The sequence below is a fragment of the Cardiocondyla obscurior genome, linkage group LG05, assembly GCF_019399895.1.
Source record: "Cardiocondyla obscurior isolate alpha-2009 linkage group LG05, Cobs3.1, whole genome shotgun sequence".
Classification (NCBI taxonomy): Eukaryota; Metazoa; Arthropoda; class Insecta; order Hymenoptera; family Formicidae; genus Cardiocondyla; species Cardiocondyla obscurior.
The window spans coordinates 2,585,215-2,608,611 of record NC_091868.1 but is presented as its reverse complement, the minus strand read 5'-3'; the positions used below and the strand labels follow the sequence as shown (position 1 = coordinate 2,608,611).

General features: G+C 47.3%; 1 protein-coding gene across 3 annotated transcripts in view; it reads left to right on the top strand.

Annotated features, from left to right (window-relative positions):
* The window catches only part of Rpb8 (DNA-directed RNA polymerases I, II, and III subunit Rpb8), a 39,830-nt gene that overhangs the window by 13,092 nt on the left and 3,341 nt on the right, over positions 1-23,397 (top strand). For all 3 annotated transcript variants that reach the window (XM_070656298.1, XM_070656300.1, XM_070656301.1), the window contains 2 exons: positions 69-152; positions 6,278-6,458. In XM_070656298.1, coding sequence (XP_070512399.1) covers positions 69-152; positions 6,278-6,458 — 265 coding nt within the window. The remainder of the gene's footprint in view (positions 1-68; positions 153-6,277; positions 6,459-23,397) is intronic.

Here is a 23,397-nt window from a genome sequence, read left to right as displayed (position 1 = left end):
GTTGATTATTTAAAATCTTATGTTGTACATTGCGTTTTTTATAATAATTTTTTTTTTCTGGGTTTCAGTGAGCAGACTCCATTGCGAATCGGAATCGTTCAAAATGGATCTTATCCTGGACATCAACAGTTGGTTGTATCCAATGGACTTGGGTGAGTTTTCCGAATGATTGGCTAATTAATTACTATTGTTGGAAGATTCGATTTGTTAGGGGGATAGAAAAATATATTCGTAAAAACTATTGCTTCTTCATTTCGATGCCAGGACGCGCACGAAAGTAGTAATTTCCGAGCGAGTTACGACCATCGTATTTCATCAGTTTTCCGTATTTTTTCGTACCGCGGAAAAAAAAATCATTTCTTCGATTCTGTTTTATTTTTAATTACCCTCAAACGCGTTGAAAGCAAAAGCTCGTTTCGGACGCGATGTGTGTCTGAAAGATTTCAAAGGTGGTACGTTCGAAAAGTCACATTAAAATGAGCGGTAATGAACGTTGAAATGATTTGTGCGCGCTCTGCCTCGGTTGTGTTGCACCGAAGGACATTTTATTCACGAATATTTCATATGTGCACGACGTACGCGTTTGCATGGAAAGTATTGTTTGCATAAAGCTTTGAAAAAATTTTTTTTTCGCCTAATTGCGAAGGAGAACCCTTTCATGACGTTTAATTATGAAGAACAGAAGTTTTTTCGTGGGTCGCTTTATTTAAAGCAATTTTTATATCAATCTTAAATCTCTTTCCGCGAAGAAAATATGTTATTGTAATTAATATTCTTAGAATTTTGCGCAGATTGTTTTTAGATATGTTCCTAATTATCGAAATACGTCCCGTGGGACCTTTATCGCTTCGAATTTCGACGTGCAAAATTATAGTTCGGCGTTTATGCGCGGACATAATCTTTCGAAATATTATTTGGCAACTGTAAGATATCATAATTTTGGTTTTTCTCGCGTGTCTTCGAGATTTCGCCAGTGGCACTTCCGATTTCTTGCTTAAACATGGAATTTAAATAATGCATTTAATTAATATACACAATATATTATCTTCATTTCTCAGGCGTACATTTTTATAAAACTCTACATGAAAATAAGTCTTACAACAAAAGAAAGATTATGTCGTATGCAAATTTTAACGAATCTTCTATTCCAATCATACTTTCCAAGCAATCAACGCGCAATTTTTATTTTTAATTAAAAAGTCGATACTTTCGAAATTCTATTTTTACGTCGCGATATTTAATTTAACGAACGATTGCGACTGCACCGTGGTTCTTATCGGTTCGCGATTATCCCCCGAATTAATCCGATGCCCTGCGTGTGCGGAAACGTTTCCCTCGCGCGTTCCCTTTTTCCAAACCCGCCATCTTTTCGCGATCGCACCGGTTATGCCGAAGACACGATGACGTGCGATTTATCTTCCGGCCTGGCCATCTTGCTGCAGCGGAGCACGTTGCGTCTCGCCGTGGAGTAGCGCGATTAATGCTTCCTCGTCTCTGTACTTCGCCAATGGAAACTCTCGCTGACCGAGTCCGACTTCGAGGCTCGGTCTTGGCTCCGCCTCTGGATTACTGATGCGGCTGCAGCGATTGGCGAAGTTGGCCCGAACTAAGGGCCACGATGCCTCACTTTAACAGAAAGATATAATCTGCCGTTTGCCGGGTCGCCGTGTCTCGCGAAAGTGTTTCCATTCCGCTTACGGCTCGGTCTTAATGCGACCGTTTCGGCAGCTCCAGGGCGAAACTCCACCGTTTTTATGAATCAAGCCCACCCGTCCCCGCAATTTTCAGTCGCGCAAAATACATTTCCTAGATCGACCCAGTTCTCGTGGAACTGACGTAACAGGGGCTCTCGAAGAGAGACGGAAAATCAGCTTTGCGCCTTTCACGTTCCGAATTCAAATTGTGCCATTTGGTAAAGTAAACATGTGGATTCGCGTAGGTGATAAAGAAGAGTCTACGTGATTAGTTTGCGAAATTGCTCTTACAAATACGGGGGGTACGAGGAAGCTTGCGATCGCGTCGGCCGAATAAATTCCGTTTCGCGCACAACGAGGAGTGACGAGTAAAAAAATAAAAAAAAAAAATAAAAAAAAATTAAAATTAAAATTAATTATAGTGGAGTACGATGACGAAGGTGTAATTAACAGATGCAGATGTCGCGCGACCGAATCTTACGTACTTTAAATTGGATTGTTTACGCATTAGTCCGAAATTACAACTCGCTTGTCGGGGGAGCGTATTCGATACGGATAATTGGGTGAAGCTGTGTGCGTATTCGAGTATAAGTACGTGACGTACGTGCATATGTGCGCGCGCGGCGGGAAGGTTAGTCCGTAAGGGCCAGGCAGGCGAGTCTCGCCGCGCTGTATTGACGCGCGGCGTTCAGGCTTGCGCGAGATGACGCAATCTCCCTCCCACTATATAATATCGCGCCCCTCGCGCCTCCGCTCACCTCGCCTCTCGTTTCGCCCGCCCGTTTCGCCCCCGCGGGCCCTCGTTTCCGCAGCTCAGCTGCGTTTTCCCACTCCGGCGAAGTCCCTTCCGCGAGCGCAGGTCTTCCGTCGCGCGCCTCGCCCCGCGCCCAGCGCCCACAAGTTCAATGCCAAGGTCAAAGCGGCCACGACTCGCAACCGTGTCGGTCGCAAGTGCGCGCGATACTCGGTCGGTTCTCGAGGTGGAGCGCCGACGAGAGCGGCCCGCCGCGCTGCGTCCGGTGTCCCTCTTTCCGCGTACGTCGCGCTTCTTCCTCAACGACAGCGAGAGTAAAACGCGTTCCGCTTTCCTTTCCGCGCGAACGGCGTACGCGGTGTGACGTGCGTGACGCGCGACGCGACGGACAAGTCCGCGAGCGCGCTCGCCTTCGTTTCTCGCGTCTTCCGAGTCCGCCGACGACAGGGCTCCGCAGGTGCGGGCCGCGCTCGAGTGCGCGTGACGCTCGTCCCGGCGAGCGGACATTTTGAACGGGCTTACGGCCGCCGGAGTGCCGCGACGCGGGGATACCTCGCGGAACAACCGGGAAGTCGTCCAGCGGCGACGCGTGGGCGTCGGCGAATCGCGAGGAGAGCGCGTAGTGCCCGCGGCCGAGGTAGCGTCGCGATTTTGTGATGCTGTGAGGATCTCCGCTCGGTCGAGAAAAATCGGCAAGGTCGCGCGAATGGATCCGTCCAGCGGAAGGAGCGTAGCGCGCCGCGCCGCGCCGCGCCGTCCCGAGACCGCCTCACGGGCCAAGATGGCGGCAGATTTCGGACAGGATCCGACGGACGCTGCGCCGCGCCGCGCCGTACCGAGGTAAGCCGCATCGTTGTGTCGAACCCCCCTTCTCTCCCCCCTCTCCAGTGCGAATACGTACGTATGTATATATCGCCGCCGACCGCGCGCTGTCACGCGTTATCGATCTCGTGGGAGGCTCTCCTCCCCGCGAGAAGCCGCCGCGGCTCTCTCAAGGTCACCGCCGTGGAACGCGCGCGCGATCTTGGGGCTCGTCCTCTTTCCGGTTCCGCATAACCGATCCTTAATTGGTTGAATTGGCCGCTGGAGCGTGATTGATATTGCGTATCGTCGTTGCGCGTGCGGCGGACACTCGAGTCAATTGTCCCGTCATTTTTTTTTTTCTTTTTTTTCCTTTTTTTTTTTCGCGATACATCAGTCTCATAATTAGTCTCGCAATCAGTAATTTTGTTTACGCTCCCGTTAGGATCGTCGAATTAGAAATCGAAAAGAGCAAGGAGCATCGTTCCCCGAGTCTCTCGTGCGATCTGCCCGCCTGAAATAGCCTGGCCGTCACGCCGTTAGCGTAAAAAAACTTCGCGACGAGTGGCGAGCAGCTGATATCCATCCGTGGGCACAGCGTTTCGGTTGAATGAGGGTTAATTTAAGCGCGAGAGATATCACCGCCGCCACGCTCGACCGGATGATCTACAGTAACCGCCTTTGTTACGTTGTAGCACTATTATGATGTAAGCCCGGCTCACGTACCTACTTTTCGCGGAGAGCGGCAAGATCAATTGAACGCTCCGCTCTCGAGCTCGTCCCGATAATAGTACCGACGAAATTAGCCATTTATCTCTCTGTGTCACGCGAAAGCGAGCTCCTTTCGACACGTTAAGTCCATTTAATTCCATTTAATCGTCGGCGAACGGAAGTAAAGAATCTGCGGTCGCAGCACGCGATTTTAGTCTTGCTTATTATTTTGCCTTTATTAAAAAAAATAATAATAATAATTAACGATATGAATAATTAACGAGAGAATTAATTGCGATGAATTTCGCAGAGATTTGTGATTGATTAGCCGTCTAAAATTTCGTACACCTCCGCGGAACCCTTAATATTTACTGAACGGGGACGACTGCGTCGCCGACGACGACACAATGACGACGACGACGTAGTATCGATTAAAGCCCGCCGTTGCACCTGACGCTGGTGCGCGCCCAACCTTGACCCTGTGCTCCGGAGCTTCTTACATATTGCTCCCGGCCCGGAATTTCGCGTGGGAGCGAACAATTTTTCATGCTGGCCGATCGCGCACGGGACACGGAACGTTTCACTTCGAAGTGCGATTTGCGTCGCAATAATCACGGATACCTCTTTCGAGATCTCTCTTACGACAATCTCCGAACGTCGACTAGAAACGATGAAGCTTAATTGCTTTTAATTCGAGTTTCTTTTTTCACAGCTTGACTTTATAGCCAGCCGCTTTATTTCGTGACGCAAAACCGCGAATCCCGCCCGCGAGCTCGCGTATATATATTTTTTTTTTTCCTTCTACAGAAGTTGGACGCGCACCAAGGTTCGTCCGCGCAATTTGTATTGTCTATTGTGAGTCCCTTGCGTACGTAGGCAGACGTACCAGATAAGGTGGCTTGAACTTTTGCAATGAGACTCGCCGCGACGTCGAACGTTTCGTTTCGTCACGTAGCTTTTGTGCCGCTCGCGCAGATAATATCTTCGATAGGTTTTTCGTACGAGCACGCGATCTACAATCGTTTACTTTACAATTACGATGAAAGCGTCGCGGTTTATGGAGACCAACTTCAAAGCGTGCTAAAGTGCATTTGTTTCAGGGCGGCTTCGTTCAATTTTCTTTTCCTTTAGCCGTTCCAATTTCGCTCGGCACTATGCTATATACAACGACCTCCTTTCAGCAATTTCCTCTCGTCCTCTTCCTTGTCGCTTCTCGTACCGCTTCCTGCATTCGCTCGACCCTGTCCCGAGCTTCTTTCCCTTTGTTCGTATCAGTTTTATTAATATTGCAGTCCAAGAAGCGCCTCGGTCCGCTTGGTTAATTTAGCTTCGCGTAAGCGAAATAAATATTACTTTGACGATACGTGCACGTCTAATGCGGTGGAAGGATGGGAAAGTACCTTCGGCAATTCGCGAGGTGTGATTTTATTGATCGGGATATCGAAATCCTATTAAATTAATTTGATTTGACGATAGTGATTTGATTTGAACTGCCAATCTTGTTTTCTTTCTACCTGCGATTAGCGAGATTCCGCTTGCTCGTGCGAGTCAAGTTTCGTAACTGGAGATTTAAAGCTAATTAATTTAATTATTAATTTTTTTTTCTTTTTTTTTAATCAGTTTAAGAACAAAAATTTAATTGTGTAAGAGAAGAAACCTTATTTGTGTTAATATGAAATGTTTTACTTCTGACGTGTATTCTGCCTCGATTAATTTCGCTTTTTCGTAATTTTGCGAATTTTGCATTTACTTTTGATCCCGAATCGCATCCGTCTTGTTCAACGAAGTGCACTTGACGCAGCGAGACGCAAAGTGCATCTCGACGGGGCCGCGTATTTATCGAAATAACGTTCCGCGCACGATGAAAAGGGTGGATCCCGTCAGTTTACGCAATCTAGGCAGCACCCGCCAGCGAGCGGATGCAACGTGACTGATGCAATCGCGTTACGGCGATGTGTTTTCGATGCATTCGCGCGAACGCTATTATTGGACCCGTTTATATTCCGTCATCGCACGGCTTGTCCGCGGAATTTTTTTTTTTGCGCCCGAGAAACATCGAGATCATCCTGCGACGAAGCGCAGACATCCGGCACGAATAAAATATGCCATTATCTAGTCGCCAACGAGCTTCTCGTGCATCTTATTTTATTTTATTATTTTTTTTTCTCTCTTCGACTTTGTATATAAAGATTTACAGGTTCCCGCACATAAAACTTGCAGCTAGGAAAAAGAAAAAATTATTTTACCTTAGATATTGCTGTCTGCGAACGGGCTGGATCTCTTACGCGAGTGACAAAGTATCTCCTTATCTGTTCAGGTGACAAATTCCGCCTCGTGCTGGCGACGACGTTGCGCGAGGATGGATACCCAGACGGTAACGAGTGGAATCCTATGGAACAGGAGGGCGGTTCCAGGGCAGACAGCTTTGAGTACGTCATGTCCGGCAAGGTGTACCGAATCGAAGGCGACGAGGCTAACAACGAGCCCAGCAGCAGACTGTAAGTACTTGTTCTTCTTATCAAGCATATTAAATCGGTCTGGAAGAAATCAGCCTTTCATCTCTCTGAAAAATATAATTTCCTGCACTTAGCAAAGTTAATTAGTAATATTTAAAAAAATTAATTTATAATTTTCGACACGAAGATAAAAATCGAAGGCAAACCTTCCAGACTGATTCTGCCATTTACCCGGCAGTCAAAGATGCGTTTGCACTTCCCGAAAGTAATATTATTTCTTTAAATATATTTTTTTACGAACGTGTCTTAAATAGAGTTATCATTATTGATATCTTTATTTTTTTATTATTAATTAATAAATCTTAAGGTCTGTTATCAATTTTTTATTTGTTTGACAATCTTGTGCAAACGAATCTATACTTTTTTTATTTTTCTTACAACATCCGAGCAGAATTCTGTAGAACTGCAATCTCACGGTACGCAATACTGCCTTGTGTTGTTTCTATATCAAGCAACTCTTAAATAAATTTTACAAAGAGCAGCATTATCGATTGTGTATCATTGTTTGTGCACATTAGCGTCACTTTTATTCTGCTCGGATTGTACACCCTTATTTTGTAACTCTTATCGACATATTTACGCGAGTATAACATACGGCGAAAAAGCCGCGCGATGACAATTTCACGACGATAAAAACGCTGTCGCTGAGAGTTACAAATTATGCCCACTAGTACGGTGCGTATCGGGTATACGCACAGACGCACGTCACGACGCGTGACGTCGTACGAGCGACACACCGATGTGCGACAAACTTTCTGCTGTGCGATCTCCTATTGGCTCGCTTCCAAACGCTCTCAATGAAGCCCGCGAGGCTTCCGAAAACAACTTTCTATTGCCGCCCATAGAAAAATTGGCTCTCCGTTGTCGTCGCGTTAGCGCTCTAAACGAGATCTCTCAACCGAAACGCGAAGGCGGTAATTAGCATTTCCATGCAATTAGTAGGACGGAAAGGCAAAGGACTTAAGCGAGGCAAATTTCACCGTTTTAATTAATCGGATGGCTAAATAAATAAGATTATTCCGCAAGCGAATTGGTTAAATAATTTCAATTTGTTATATTGCGATGTTTTAATTTGTTTTTTTGATACGCATAAAAATTTCCACGCGAAATTACCCACACGGAGAATTACTACGGATAACGCGATAATTCGAATAACGGTAAGGCCAAGATTGTTGTGTGTGAATTACGTGATACGCAATTGCCCAAACCTTGGCACGATTGGTCGAGCACGCCGAAATAGTGCGTCATCGGGTGGGCCATTTTTAGCCTCGTCATTCATGAACTATGGACTCACTATTTTTTCAAACGCAGTCGACTATTCCATTGCTGGGGAAAAAAAAGAAAAAGAAAAAAAAAAAAAGAAAAAAGCGCCGCGAACCGACTTAAATTTATCTTCAAAAATACGCAACGAGCAAACATTATTGTTATAAAAATTGTCGGATCTCCACCGTTTAAAATCGCTTTTCGGTCGGCCTGGAAGCTTTGTTGCACGCGACTGTTGGGTTTTCCATTTAAACGTGTCGGACGAAATGCGGAATTGCGCGATAACCCCGCAGTTTGACCGACTTATCGCGTTAACCTTGGGACGTGGCCGTAACGGTCGGTCGCATCGGTCGCCTTTGCTGATTTCGTCGCAGGTTGTACCAAGACGAACGCGTAAAACGTGCCGTCGCGCTGTGCTGGCGTGATTAAAGATAGAACGCAGATCGTAGGAGAAGAGAAGACGCCGCGATAAGACGGGGAGGGACGGAGAAGGAGCAAATAGATAGAGAAAGAGAGAGAGAAAAAAAAAAATAAAATAACGTGTGCTTTAAAGTCTTTAAACCTTTTGCTAGGTGCTTTAAATCGACTACGCACAAGTGCGGAAGCGTTTTATCAAATACGACGTCATTTCGTAGCGCTTCTATGCGAGGTTCGCATTAATATGCTCGGATTAACGTGTCTCGATTAGTTTGCTGCTCGTACGATGCGCGGCCGATCTCCGTCGCGGTTAAAATGTTATCTCAGTCTTGTGTGGTTTAGGATGTTAGCAAAATTCTCATGTATTTTGCAATCCGATAAGAGGGAAGTTCAGTCGATGTTTCGTCGCATTGTCTCGAGCATCTGAGTAGTGAGCGGCTGAACGACTTTGGTCCGTTGGATATTCTCAGCCTAATGAAATTAAAAGAGATCAAAATTTCTTGTTTAATATTCGTTAATTAAAGAGTAAAAATTATTGATTAATATCTTCGTTGAACGCAAAAGAAAAAAAAAAAAAATAGAACGCAGTGTATACATTAATGTATATGGCTGAATTTGAGATACTAAATGTTGGAGGATCAAGATTTATACTTCCCGACTGCTGCACGTTACACACCGAGTCAAGGTTGTCAAGTATTGGAATACGTCATGCGTAATCGGACGAGCTTACATTACACGCCTGTTAACGATGCGCGGTAATTGTTTTTGTACGCTGGTCTTGGCAGCTCCACTGTATTTTTCTAATTGATCATTTGGTCGCAGACGGCACGGGCGATATATTTTCTAGCATTCATTATACATTTAACGAGCATTTGAGTCAATAAGCTTATAGCCGTTATCATTTTAATTTCTTAATGAAAGACAAAGAAGCCCGCGCGTGTCTCCGTGTCATCCCGAAAATGTTTCACGTCGGGAAATATCTCGTTGTTAATATTCCTAAAAGCGTAGAAGAGAGCCCTTTCGTTCGCTACAAACGGCGTTTTGCGATTATCGTTCCTCTAATCGTGGTAGTGGGAATTCCGAGGAACCTCGCGCGATGAAAATGTAATGCGGAAGGATAGCGAATGATAAGAAGATATCGCGTTCGGCAGAAGCAACGCGAGTGCTCCGTGGCCTCAAGTGTGGATGGATCGAGGCGGATATTTGCGCGAGGAGATGCCTCTTGATGTGGCACGACGATTATGCGCTATCAGACGGTCGGTAAGAGCACCCGGACGAGGGAGATCAACGGAACAGAGCTTTCGGAGGACAGGGAGCCACTCTGCGTTCACTCGGTAGGTAATGAAGCGGGTGAACACAGCTGGTGGTATCTCAGTTTTCTGAGGGCATTGGCAACCCGGCGGTCAAATGTCAAGAGCAATCGCTGAAAAAGATCGCCCTGGAACAAAGCACACCTGGACCCGAAGTCACGTCGGCGGCGATTACCGCGAGGTTCCCATAATCGTCAAGTTTCCCGATTCTTATCTGGTCTTATTTATTCCGCTCGTTTACTTTATTTTAATTTTTCTTGGAGAAAATGTTAGTCGAACGAAACGTCTTTCTGAAAATCGTCACGAAAATACGCATCGCGCTTTATTTTTAAATAGTCTTGAGACTTCGCGTTTGCATTTTAGATCAGTTATTCGCATTTTATACACACTTTGATCATTAAAAGAAATTATCATTTGCATCGCGTGACGCGAACTCGCCACGAGAAGCTTCTACTCTGAATCCAATACGAGTTGTAGATAATTGAAAGCTGGCTGTGATGATTATCATTTGATTCGAGATAAATACAAGAGTGCCTCGGTCCCGTTTCGAGAGATGGCGTTTCTAGTGGATTTGCAATCGCGGCATATGTTTATCCGCCTGTTAAATAATATTCCGAAGCCACACACGCTGGCGCTAACTATTCCGCAATATGGGCAGATCTTATTTTCGTTGTAGCAAATCGAGAGTGGGAAAAAAAGATACGCCGAAGGTCGACATCTCAGGTTTTGCAGGTAACTTAGGCTCTCTGGCTTCGAAATTATCGCAGTTGTTACGGACTCATCGGGGCTTTTGCTCGAAACGTGATGAAATAATATAAAGTCGAACTGCTAGTTACAGCGTAATTTCCGTTACCACTGTAATTTGTTTGTCCGTTTCGCTCGCTCGTCTACGAGGGGCGTGACAGCTGGGGAACGAATTATTGATCGGGGGTAGCTCGAGACCCCGGAATGAATATAGCTAATGCCGCCTCGGCGATATCGGCAACGCGCAGGTGCAGCTCTCTCACCCCGTTGCCGCGACGCGATCTTTGAAAAGAAATTCGAAACTCGAAATTAATTGTTTAACTCGGCCCCTTTTTAATTACGTCAATTATTTACGCGCGATCGCTTAATATTCACGCCGCGAATCGCCCGGGAACTTTCGCCGTGAGTCACTGTACCAATCGACGTCTCTATAAATTAATATAATTTCTCGAAATATGACGGCAACGCAAAGCGGAAGCGTCGTTTGATTTAGAACTGTTCTCCGTCGTGTGTTCCTTATCGGAATTGAAGTGCGAACGTGCCGTTCTAATTTTTATTCGGCGGTTTATCAAAAAGATTATCGACGCGAGTCTCGCGTCGCGGTAGAACCTGTAGCGCATATTTCTTCGATCTCGTCGAGGATGCGGGAGTCCGTGAGAGTCAGCTGATCAGGATTAGTGCAGACGCGTGCGCATAGTGCCAGCATTTCTCAATTGGTCGATACCACGGCTAGGACGCGCAAGGTCGTCCCGGGGCTGTCAAAATCAGCTGACGCCCGTACGACCAATCAGCTGACGGGACCGAGCTTAGGAGAATATCTCCCTCCACCTGAAGGGGGGTTTCAGCTCCACGCTGGCCGATTTTCCGACATATTTTCCGCGATATTCTCTTGAGCGTAAACTCGGTTTGCTAATCGAATGATCAAGGCATCTCGGTCGCAGCCGCGCTTACAATTTACGATGCGCGTTATTAACTCCGGGACATGATTGGAAATTCTTTCGTAAATACGTAATCCACCGGGCTCGGAAACATCGTTAAATATCTGTAGCTTGAATTTTCGTTCTCTTCTCGGCAAAATTTAATTTTTTTTTTTTCCTCCGCGGATGAACGAGGGCTCAATTAAATCTTCTCTCTACGTAGAATTGATTCTAATTGCAGTCTCGATACGTCTGTTAAATTCGCGTTAAAATTCTTCTCTCCGACCTCGCGGCGCTGCCGTCTAAGTGCCTGTAGGTGGTAAAACCGCACCGGCTGAATTGCGCTCATATGCGCAACATGTCTCGGCTTTTCTTCCTTGTGACTCACGTCTGCCACGGTCACACATGCGCCTCCTAATATCTCGCTGGAAAACAGTGCCCAGGACCGTGTCGGAAAGCGGCGCGCGCGTTATATGCAGCCGACGCGGCGGAAAATTTAACCGCCACGTCATCCGACGTTGCGCCGCGAGCGAGAAAACTCGGGCGGGCGGATAAAATTGTCACGGAACTGCCGTCGCGCGTTACGTAAAATCCGCGAGGCGCAATCGCGGGGCGTGTTCTGCATTTTTGGCAGCCGACGTGGAAAATGCATTTCCATTTCTTTTACGCGGGTATCAGCGCGATTTCGATAAGCGTTACACGCGCCGAGAGTCTCGCGGCAGCTCCGCGATACGTTCAAAGCGACGTTACGACCATGATACCGACTATGCTTTAGCCCTTTGACTATTCCGACGATTTTGCTAGACGTTAGGACTAAAGATACGAGGATTAATGAGATATTAAAGTTCTAAATTATTTGAAGATGCGTAAAAAAAATTGAATACCTCGCGCTCCTAATTCGCTGTTAATTACCGTACCGTGATACTTAGCGAGACGAGATGCGAAAGATTAATTCTGGTACGTAATGCCGTTCCCGCGCGCACCAAAATTTCTCATTTTAATCCCTTTACGCTAATGAATTCGAGCGAGAAAATTGTTTTCCAAGCCAGATTGGAGGGGAAAACTGCATTTCCGAGTGGCTGCCGCACTGACCCGTATTATCGTGCCGCCACGTTCTTCGCAATGCTCCTCTCCCGCTGCCTTGTACTCTAGAGATTGTGAATATATCGCGTGTACAACGAATGTGCGGGAAGAGGAAGAGAGTCATACCCGTCGTCACGTAACGCCTGACGTATTACGCAATCACGTTCCGCGTTGTTGTGTTTATCAACAGCTGATTTGATTCTCTTAGACGCTGCGCTTCGCCGCGCTCTCTCGAATTACTTTTCGCGAATTCCTCGCTCGCGAACGGACGCACGACGAAATGCATACTTATTGTTAGATCAACGACAGATCCGCGACGTATATCGTTTACATCAAGCAGCCTATTCTCGCGATCAGCCGAGCTCATTTGTAAACCGTCGTCGATTCTTTAACTCCGCGAGACGTTAAAACTTGGTACGAAATAGAGCCGCGTTATAAAGTTCGCGAGCGATACTTTGGCTCTACCCAATCATGAGCGCTTAAATTGCGATGCCGACGTCACTCGTTGCGAAAGGGGAGTCGGCCCGAGTCCACTAAATTGCGGCACATTAAAATATCTCGCGGTTGAACCGAGCATTCTCATTTTAATAGCCGTTCCGGAGCGTCGGCGGATTGAATCGCGTTCGTATAAAACTCGACGCGATATATAATTTAAATACGCCGATTTAATTCGATTATGTCTTTTAATCCGCGCGAGGCGTCGCGGGAATTAAACGCGGTTATTTCGCGGAAAATAATTAAAAACATTTCGCGACGTATTGTAATAATGCGCGAGGGAGTTGTTTACCGCGGGTTTGAACTTTAGCGTAAGAGCTTAGCCGGAAGATAATTAATCGAGGGGGAGGGACGCTCCTGGGCAGGTAATTTCCTTCCTTCGATACCGCTGTGGGTGTTGCACCGTTGCCGCCAACACTCCGCAGGCTCACCTCCCGGTTGCGAGCCAGGCTCTCTCCGGCTCCCAGGGGTGACCCAGTTTCGTTTATCCCCTCGGAGTCAGCCCACACTTGCCTGGCGAACACCTCCCTCGCGCACACCTACGCCCGTTTGCCACGAGCCATGCCCACATTTACAATTTTCCCGCTTTCGATTCCGCATTGTTTTTCCGCTTGCACGTGTTGCGAACATCAAGCTCGGATTGTTTCAGAGATTTATTTTCGGTGACTCCGTGCCATTTTACCTTTTTTTTTTGTTTTTGTTTCTTTTTTTTTACCATTTTATTTAAATTAGGTTATAAAAAGTTACTCGCCCGAGATACCAGATGATTGCGATGTTCTTTTTGTAACGCGCGGATAAATATTGAAACTAACAACAGGCGGTATGCAGTTGCGCGAATAATTCTGTTTAAACAAGGTTCGAAAATTGGAATGTATTTTAAACCCACGTCTGAATAAAAATATTCTGGTGATTACGCGCGGTCCTACGTTTTATGTATTCGATTGCGCGGTTTAAACGGGAACGTGAGGGTTTCATTTAGAGGGAATGCGAGAGATCGGGCGAGTCTTAGGACTAGGACTTCGGTCGTATTTTATTTCATCTTTTTGCCGGCCTGTCAGGCGATACGGGTCAGGCCGCGACAAATGCGTGTAAATATGTGTGCGCGTTAAATTAGTAAACTAGAGATCTCTAGTTTCGACGGTCGCTCGCGCGCGCATCCTCGCCGGAACCGCTCCTGGGGAAAGGTCAGACAGTCAGAGGCTAACCTAGTGAGTGGAATTAGGTCAACCCCTGACAGGGACCCCGTTCTCGCGTCCCCACTTTCCCTGAACACGCGGAAGAGTCCACGTTGTTGCATTCACAACCAGGCCAGGTTTGCGCGTAGCCGACTTCCGACATCATTTGGGTCGAGGGATTTCTCGGTTGATCGAAGGTCAGCTGGCTGCTCTCGTTCTATATCCACGTAGTAAGTAATCTTGCGAAATATCATTTTACCGTAAAAGAATCGCTACGAAAATTAGTCTTTTCTTCTTTGCGATGACACAGTCAGCGGGTTTGGCCGAATTAATTTTAATCTTGAAAAAGGAAAAAAAAGAACGAAGTTCAATTTCTTTCTGATCTAGGACAGGAAAAAAAAATATACCGTTGAAATTATTACATCGAATTCGTGTCGCGCGCAATGTATAATTTGTAGTCGGGATCGGTCGGTTCTAGTTCAGCGAGTCTGCTAATAACGAAAGATAATCTTTGCGTAACAGTTTAATTAGTTGGGCGCGAAATCGTTCTTAGACTTGAAAATTTATCTTGTCTCTAATTAATATCGCTCAAGGTCGGCAGGCACACGGGCGTATCTCTATGTCCGCTGCTCACAGGATTAAGAGTAAAAGCTGATTTCTTCGGATCGATACTCTCGCTCCTGTCCCCGTTCTCGTTATCTTGATGCTTCTCTGCTTCGTGCTTTCAGAATTTTTTTTATCAAATTACGAACGAGGATAAATTAAATGATTCGCTTTTGACATTTCGCGTTTATTTTCAAAACTCTAACTTATCGCGATAGAATTTTCTCGCAAGTTATTTTATGTAGATCGCTGCTGCAGTCGCGACGTATCAACGTTTTATGTTATTGCTGCTGTATATATATATATATTTTTTTTTTTTTTAAGCCCCGCGTATCTACGCACGTCATCGTGATAGTGCAAACCGTGACATTGAGCGTGCAATAGTTACAGACTTCGCAGCCGAGCAATCGCGGCTACGTGCCCCGACCGCCACGTGTTGCTTCAACTCCCCTACAGCCACTCTTCGCATTTGCGGTATGTCCGACATACGAGTGGAAAGGCCCTCGGCTACCAAGCACCGCGTGCGCGCGTCAAAAGACTTGATTTGTAGCACCCTTTCGAGCAACCACGTCGGACAAAAAGTTGAAACAATAGCGCGTTATTAAACCTTTCGGAAGCCTGCGAAAAGTCAATCCATTATTTCCATCGGTGATTTTCAATAAATTCGTTTCCGCGCTCGCTTCGCGCTCGAACGACGAAGGATTTAATCCTCGACAGCGGGGCGGAATTCCGCTTCTCGGAAGAGGCTCTTTTACATAATTCCCCCGCGCGTAGCGACGTTCGCTTTTGATTTTCGCTCGTGCCCTCGCCAAGCTGCGCGTAACATTCGCCAAATCCTTCGATTTTACCTCGTCGATTTGGCGATCCGCGATTCCCCGCCGACTGTTGAAGCGTGCGTTTTGCATTGCCAGGGAAAGGGCTGTTAATTATTCCGGACGTACGCGACGTACGATCAATTAACCGCGTTCAAACATCACGACGATGGACCAAGAATAGCTTCGTTATGTGCGCTGCACCGAGTGACGTAGCCGAGGAGCATGTAGCGCGTCGTGCACCGGCTCTCAATTACATAACAATGATATTTAGCCTGACTAATGCGTCGTCAATCCTGCGTGAGCGCGTGTCTTGCGGCGTTCACCGACGCGCGCGGCGATAAGAACGACTTCGCGACGCGAGGGATGCGTAATCGCGGCATCAACAGATAACGGGGCAGATCATTTCGGGTGCAACGCTCGACTAGTCCCCGAAAAGTTATCTCCGCGCCCGGCGCCTTCTGCTAAACCCGTTCGCTTCTCTCACGCCTCCGCGCACGCATATTTTATATAATAAACAATCGTGTCGTCACGCGACACAATTTCTGGAGCGACGTTTAACGAGGAAAACGAAGAGAAACGGCATTTAATAATAGTCAGCGCGAAGAACTGTAGTATGCAAATTCGTCCGCGCGCGGCTGTTGCGAAGCACGTCAAGTTTATTTCCTTGCTCTTTTCTTACATAATCAGTGCTCGCGTTTGACGGCCGAGCCGCCATCGTTATCGCGTCTCTCTTTTTCTCTCTGTCTCTCTCTTTTCATTCGTTACACCGCGTAGTAGGAGAGCTCCCGGTTCCGAACGATAATCGACTCTCTCGAGTGCGCGTGTGTGTTGGAGCGGCGTAGGAGGATGAGGTGTACAGAAGGAGAAGGTGGAGTGGCGCGCGGGGGGGAGGAGGGGGGGGGTGCGAGGCAAAAGGTGCCTCCTCGACCCCTCCGGAGGAACCCGGTCGCGCGCGCGCGCGGGTGGGGGTCCGCTCGACCGCGAGAGAAGAGGGACGGAAGGAAGGGATCGAGTGGAGGGCAAGGGGCGGTCGTGACGGGGACAAACGGGCCGCGACCGAGAAAACGGTGCGGGCAGCGCGCGCGCAGGTGCGCGCTCCCCGGTTCCTGGCCGTCGTGTCGTCGCGCGTGCCGTGTCTGTCGCGTTCGCCGCGATGCGAGATGGCAAGGCTTAAAGGCTCGTTTACACCAGGTCGGGCCGAGCGACGTGTCGCGTCGCCCTCGCGCGTTTCTCGGTGGTGACGAGAATGACGGTTCCGCGCGATGACCACAACTCGCCTGCGTGTAGTGGTGGTAGTAAAACCGCGGGTAACAGTGTTCGCGACGATGCGGTAGTGGTAGCTGTCTAAGATTAAGTCGACCCTGGGTTACTCCAACCCGCCGCTGCCCGAGGAAGAGATGCCACGCTGCGCTCCTCGTCGTCCCCTCGGCCACCCACCTGTCGCGGGGCTCGACTCGGCTTCTTCAGTTCTCTCCTCGTTCTTCTTCCACCGCTGGCTCTTGCTCCACGTTACTCTCCTCGTCGCGCCCGCGGATTCCCGAGGACGGCCCATGTCGCAGCACCTTAAGAATTAACGCGCTTGTTTGCGTAAGCCACGTTTCGCGCGATTACACGCGCCGACATTGAGAATCTCTATTACTTAATTCTGCACTTCTTAGCCAGCATCCAAGTATTTCTGCTTCTTTAACGAAAATCAAATTCGTTGTTTCGTTTCATTAATAATTATAATTTTCTATGAAACAGCTCGTAACTAGCCAGTTTTTTTTTTTTTTTTTTTTTACTGGAACTGTTTATCACAAGGAAAATTCCATCGCTACTCGTTTTTTTCTTTTTTCTTTTTTTTTTTTACTGAAAATATTTTCTTGCGCAATGCTTTGATGTCGTAAATGTTTTAACGCCTTTCCAGACGGTACTTTGATATCGTAGACTATTACATTTCGTTACGTTGACCTACAAATATTTCTTATCAATTTCTAGCTTATAGTACCACGTTACACTTTAAAATCCGAGGTAACGACAGCATGCTTCCACATTTTACGTCAAAGTTACCATCGTTTGAAAGATAATCGACCCGATTTGAATGTTCACTCTTTATCCATTAAAAAATCGCATTGACGTTTAACGATGTCGCTTATTCCTTTGCTTGCCGCAACGGTTCGGGGACGTCATTTGTGCACTGGCAGAGTAAGTTTCATTTTTCACTTAATCGCACATTGTTGTATCAAGAGGCGAGAGCGCGCCGCCGATTATAAATCGAGCCCGCTGAAGGAAACGGGCACGCTTGAGTTTTCGTACGCTTTCAAGGATCGGCCAGTCTCGATTGATCGTCCTTAAGTAACGTAAAGGACGCGCACCTTCTGACGCGAAACGCGGAGGGGCTATTGTTACACCGCGGAAGGAACTCGCGGTACCGCGAGGCGTTCGCCGTTATTACGACGTGCTCGATTATTAAACCGCGAAAGTGCACGTGCGTGCGCGGTGGCATGCGCTCGATAATTAGCGACAATTATACGTGCGACAACGCGACGAAGGTCGCGATCCGCGGAAACTCCGCGCGCGAGCATGGGCTCATTATTGGACGCGTCCATCCTCCTCGAGTCAACGCGCGGCGAATCGATCGTTTCGGTAGAGTGACCCATATCCCGCGTAAAAGTCCGCGAAAGAGAGTAGCGGGTGATTCTGTCCAAGTTCGCGACGTACGTCGATCGGCTTCACGCGCGGATCGATACCCGTCGGCTGCGAAATTTCGGTAAAGCGGGCTGAATTTTTTTCGGACGGATTACCCGAGTCGCTTAGGACCATAGGCTTCTTGAGAAACTTGTTTTCCAGGATCCTTTTTTTTTTTACCTCGCAACGACAGGTGAATTATATTTCAATTTTTTAATTTTTGTATTTCTAAATATCGATTTTGTAACGAGACATTATCTATATTTTAAATGTTCTATTTTCTCTTCAAAGTACTTCAAATTACAGATAATCATTTAGTAATCGTTTTTTGCTGGTTATTTGTCTCTCGCTTCCATCTTTTGATGTTAATTTATTAATGTGATAATGTAGCATACACGTAGCGTATGTAACAACATATCGTGTCAAGGTTGAGCGCATTTTGTAACGTTATAGACGCGAGAAAGGAATCTACTTAAAATCGTACAGAGAGAGAGAGAAAGAAATTGCGGAAGAAAATCGAGTCTATCAGTTTGTCTCGGTTAACTTGAAACTTTTGCGATAATTATTAAAATAAAAAATAAAAAAAAAAAAGAATTACCTTAGACCGCGATTATTATAATAAATTAACAGCCCGACGCGGTGGAGATGAAAAATCATCCTTGGCGAACAGGCGCGGCGCGATTGAGATTCGCTTGACACGAGCCAAGTGATCCTGGGCTTTTTCGCAACCCCGATAATAACGGGACCAACCCCGGTCCCTGGCACGTTCGCGAGCTCCCTGGCTACGCGATAATGTTTCGAGGTTAAACGGATGATGGGGCGTGTGTGGCCCAGCGCCACGCATCTTGGCATAGCTTTTTCGGCCACGGGATTGCATAATCGCGCGACGCGGCCACTTATCCGGATCATCCGCGTTAGTCGCGCCTAGTTCGTCGTGCGGTCCCGCCGCGTGTATTTTCTTTCCGCGCCGAGCCTCTCCGGCGTGTAATTATAGATGGTTAGCTGGTGCTTAGCGTCGATAGTGAGATTAGCATCGGGATCAACGTCGCGAATCTTCACACGGATCCGCGAGCCGATATCCGAACTCTCGGCGAATTTCGACGGCGAAGCGTTTGATGTAACGTCCAAAATTACGCGTTTTAAGAGGAAAAGTGTCGCTCTTGGAGAACGTAATCCTGCGACTCGTTGACACCGAAAGAAAGAGAGAGAGACGTGCCGATCGATTGATTTGACTTTTATCTTTGTCTTTTTTTTTTTCTTTTTTTTTTGTCGCCGAGTTATGCGGATCCTTGGAAAGATCCACGTGTCGCGCTATTAACAGCGGCGCTAGGTGACGACGATCTGTCATGTCGATCGGACTGGAAAGATCCGTGAAAGGCACGGTGTGCTGGATCGTGGTAGCACGGCAGAATCGATCGTTAAGCTCGTTTAACGGCAAAGTGGTCCAATTACATCGTTACCGCCGAAGCAAGCGTCGCTTTGGATTTCCCACCATGCGTGTGGCCGCCATTGTCTCGCCTACCTTTTTCTTCTTTCGCTCTTCAAAGACCGTTCCTCGTATTCTATTTCGATTTGTCTTAACTCGCGCACGGTCCAGTTGCAAGCGTTTCATTTTCCGGCAAGACCTGTCGCGAAATTAGAGAACGCACAGAGTCGTATCTCTCTTTTTTTTTTATGATTAATACACGCTTTTCTCCGCGGCACGGTTAATTAACGTATTTGATACCGGAGTAAAAGCGCACGCGAGTTTCTTAGAACACGCGTACATTTCTCAGCAAATCCGAAGTCAATTGATCTACTTTTCCCAATTAAATTTCTATCAATCGCGTTAATTTTATCGAGCGATCCGTCGGATCGATTTCTCTTACGCAGGTATCGAAATACCGTCGAGCCGCGAAGTTATGTAATATCAAAATATGCTTCTATATGATCGAGCTTATTCATAGCCCCGGTGGTTCCATCTTTTACGGAAATCTCGCGCTTTTGGCACGCGTGTTCGTTAAAGGAGCAACGAGAGAGCCGAGCCGCTGCCGCACGCACGCCGGATTGTATAACGGCCGCTGCGGCTGGGAATCGTTTCTACTTCTACTTCGCTTGCCTGTTTGCGGCTAGCGCTGCCGCTGCAGTCACTGGTTCGCGCTTCTGCTCTAGGCCGGGTTTAGTCGCGAGCGGCTCTAGCCGTCGTTTAGTCGTTGCGCGAATCGCCCGCGAGTCGCATGACACGCACGATATATAATAATTAATTCCGTGCCTTCCTCCACGCGATCACCGAGGAATTGTCGTACAACGTCGACCGAGGGTCACGTATCGCCTTGGCGTTAAAAAAATCGTCGCTGTGAGAAGTCCCCGGGTCCTCCGAACCGACGGAGACAAGTTTAAGACTCGTCTCGGGCGTCTCTTCTCTCTGAAACAGTGTCTATTCGCGCGTTCAGGGCTACAATTGCCTACGGTGCGGGTCGTTGAAGGGTCGGAGTCGAACCCGATCGGTGCCGCGGACGCATAATCGACGGGGACGCGCGCTGCACGTAGTCCGACATCGATTTATATTCCGCGAGCGAGGAGATTTACTCGGCACGATAAAATTCCGCGTTCACGGTCCAAGGTCGTGATTGTGTAACGCCATTTGCTCTAGAGCAGCTCGCGCCAGTGCGAGCTCGCCTGCAAATTGCAATTGTCTCCCCTGGCTCTTTTCGCGGGGACATTCCTCGGCCGCACGGTCTCGCGGCCGATTTCTCGGATCTCGCGAACGGCGTCCGATCGTCACCCAGGGATCCGCGGTGCCGATCGACGTCAATCGATTACGCGCGGAAGGTCACGACGCGACCGGTCAAACGGAGTCACCTGCCGCGCCAGGATAATTTTGGACCCGCGCGATACACCTGTTGCGGGAACCGGGCAAGGTCGGCACGGGTGCACGATTGTGCAACCCGTCGTTCCGCGTGTCTAAAACGGCCGCCGATCGACTGCATTTGGCCCTCTCCCTCCCCCTCCTTCCCTCTCGCGTCGCGCTGCCCTGGTGCAGCAGCCGCACATTCGTGATACCACCGCAGTCGCCGCTAGTTAATCACGAGGGATAATCGATGTCGGCTACGCCGCTGCACTGCGGTCGCTCTCTCGACTTTGGCGGAAAAGAGACGGGTCTCAAAGTGCGCTCGCCAACAGCTTATTTGCGGCAGTCGGTCGCGCCTCTCGGCAGCCCGTCGTCGGTGAACGAGGTCTTTGAGGAATTAATCAAATCGACAATTAAACTCCCGGAGATTGCGCGTCGATCGCGGATGCGCGCCGCGTGTTCTGAAACGCGCAGAAAAATTAAAAAAAAAATTAATAAATAAGAAAGAAATAAAAAGCTGGCGACGTTGAGACGAGACGACGGTACCTTGTGCGAGAGTTGGAATTGGTCGCGGACTCGATTGACGTCTTCGTGGCCCAGATAATTAAAAGGACGAGTGTCTCGCGTTCGAATAAACGCGGAGTATGTTTCCCTCTAATTCCGAGCCGCACAATAAGATTGATTGCCTCATTGTTTCGCGATATCGAACGTTCAATATCGACCGATATATAGACAAATAATCCGCTGATACGGATCCCGGGCGAATTGTGCAACGAGACAATATGCTCTTTCGACGAGTCGCGAATCGAAATTGGCCCCGAAAGCAACAAACGCGAGCGGTATGATAATCCACTCTGTTCCACATGCATAATGTCGTATTGTGAAATCTCGTGATTGAGTTGGAAAATAATCGACGACAGATAATCGTTTCTTTATCGCGCCGCACCTCCTTTCCCTCCCCTGCCGATATTAAATCAGTATAAATCAAAGACAATGATATCTGCAATCGCGAGAGAAAGAAAGAGAGAGAGAGAGCTTTCGTAAATAAATTAAATTCTCGGTCGAAAAGTGAAACAAACGGTGACGTTGAAATAATTCCTTTCGCCAGCCAGCTCTTTATATTTCTTCTAAACGTGATAAATAAATCTTTCCGATTTGCCCGTGATTAATTGAATGATTAATTAAATCGATCGCAGTTAAAATATCCCGCGCGGAACATCTCGGGGGATTTAATTTCATATTAATTTCGAAATGAACTCGAAACGAGACGGCACGGTTCCAATTAAAAAGTCATCGTTAATCGGAGACTGGCAACGTCCTTGGGGCGCCGTCTGTGAAAGAATTAGCTGTCTGAAGGCATCGAGCGAAGATGCGTCGACTCTTGTCAACGTGCATTAACGGATCGCGCTTGCACGACGCCGAAGAAACGCGTCCCGACGCCGCGTCGGAGCGTCGTGGCACCGGGGACAGTGGCTGCTATTATTAGTACCGTCGTCCTCTTCTCGTTTCGTGTTTCGAGGGGGAAAATAGCATCAGCTGACATCCTTCTGAACGGCACTGGTGCACACGCCCGAGAAACCCTTAACGCGTTATCGCCGTCCGTTTTCACCGTGGAAAAGATCCGCGATCCCTTTAGACGGTCCCCTCGAATACGTCGCGATCACCATCGAGCTCCTCGCGAGGCGAGAGTCCAATTGCACGAAGAAGGTAATCGCGGGACTCTTGACGAGCGTCGTTACATAAGTGTTAACAGTTTTAACGCTGCGCGCAAAAAGTAGAGATTGACGGCGAATTTGACGTTTACTTGTCAACGAGACGCGTTTCCCTCGTATGTCCTATGTAGCGTAAGAGATAGCGCGACTCCGTTGCAACATCGACAGGGGTGAAACTGGAGTGCAGACGAAAGGGGAGAAGAGATAGACTGTAGTGATTAACGAGTAAAAAAAAAAAAAAAGTACACGAGAGCGAATCGAGCGGAAGCGAGCCAATACGAGATCACAGGGCAGTTGGGGCTCGTGCCAGATGCGCGTTTACACGGGCCCTGAATACTGTAAATGCACTATCTGGTACGACATCTCTTCTGTCGCCGACAGCATACGTGTGACAGCAACGTTTTTCCATTTTTTTTTCTTTTTTTTTCTTTTTCTTTTTTTTTTCCTTTTTTTTTTTAATGCCGTGACATGTAGATAAGAGTGCATTAACAATCGACACGATTGTCAGGCCACGCCGCGGCACTTCCTGCGAGTTTTGCGAGCGAGAGCGAAATCAGGAAGTGGACGCACCGCCTCGGATCATCCCTAAACTTGCGCTCGGGATGATCCATCATTGCGCGTACTAATTTCTTCGATGTACATTGTATAATATTATTTCGACATTCGAAAAAAAGTTTAAATCAGAGAGAAAAAAAATTAATTCTGGAATTTTAACGCATTTCTATTCGATTGAATTAAATATTTTGTAATAAATTTAATTAAGACTTTTTAATTGAAAAAGTTATCCGGCAATTTTAGCAAATTTTATTATCTCACAAATTGATGTTTTTATATTTTCCGTCTCTGATTTAAATATCACATTTTTAGTTTAATTTAGTATTTTAATTAGC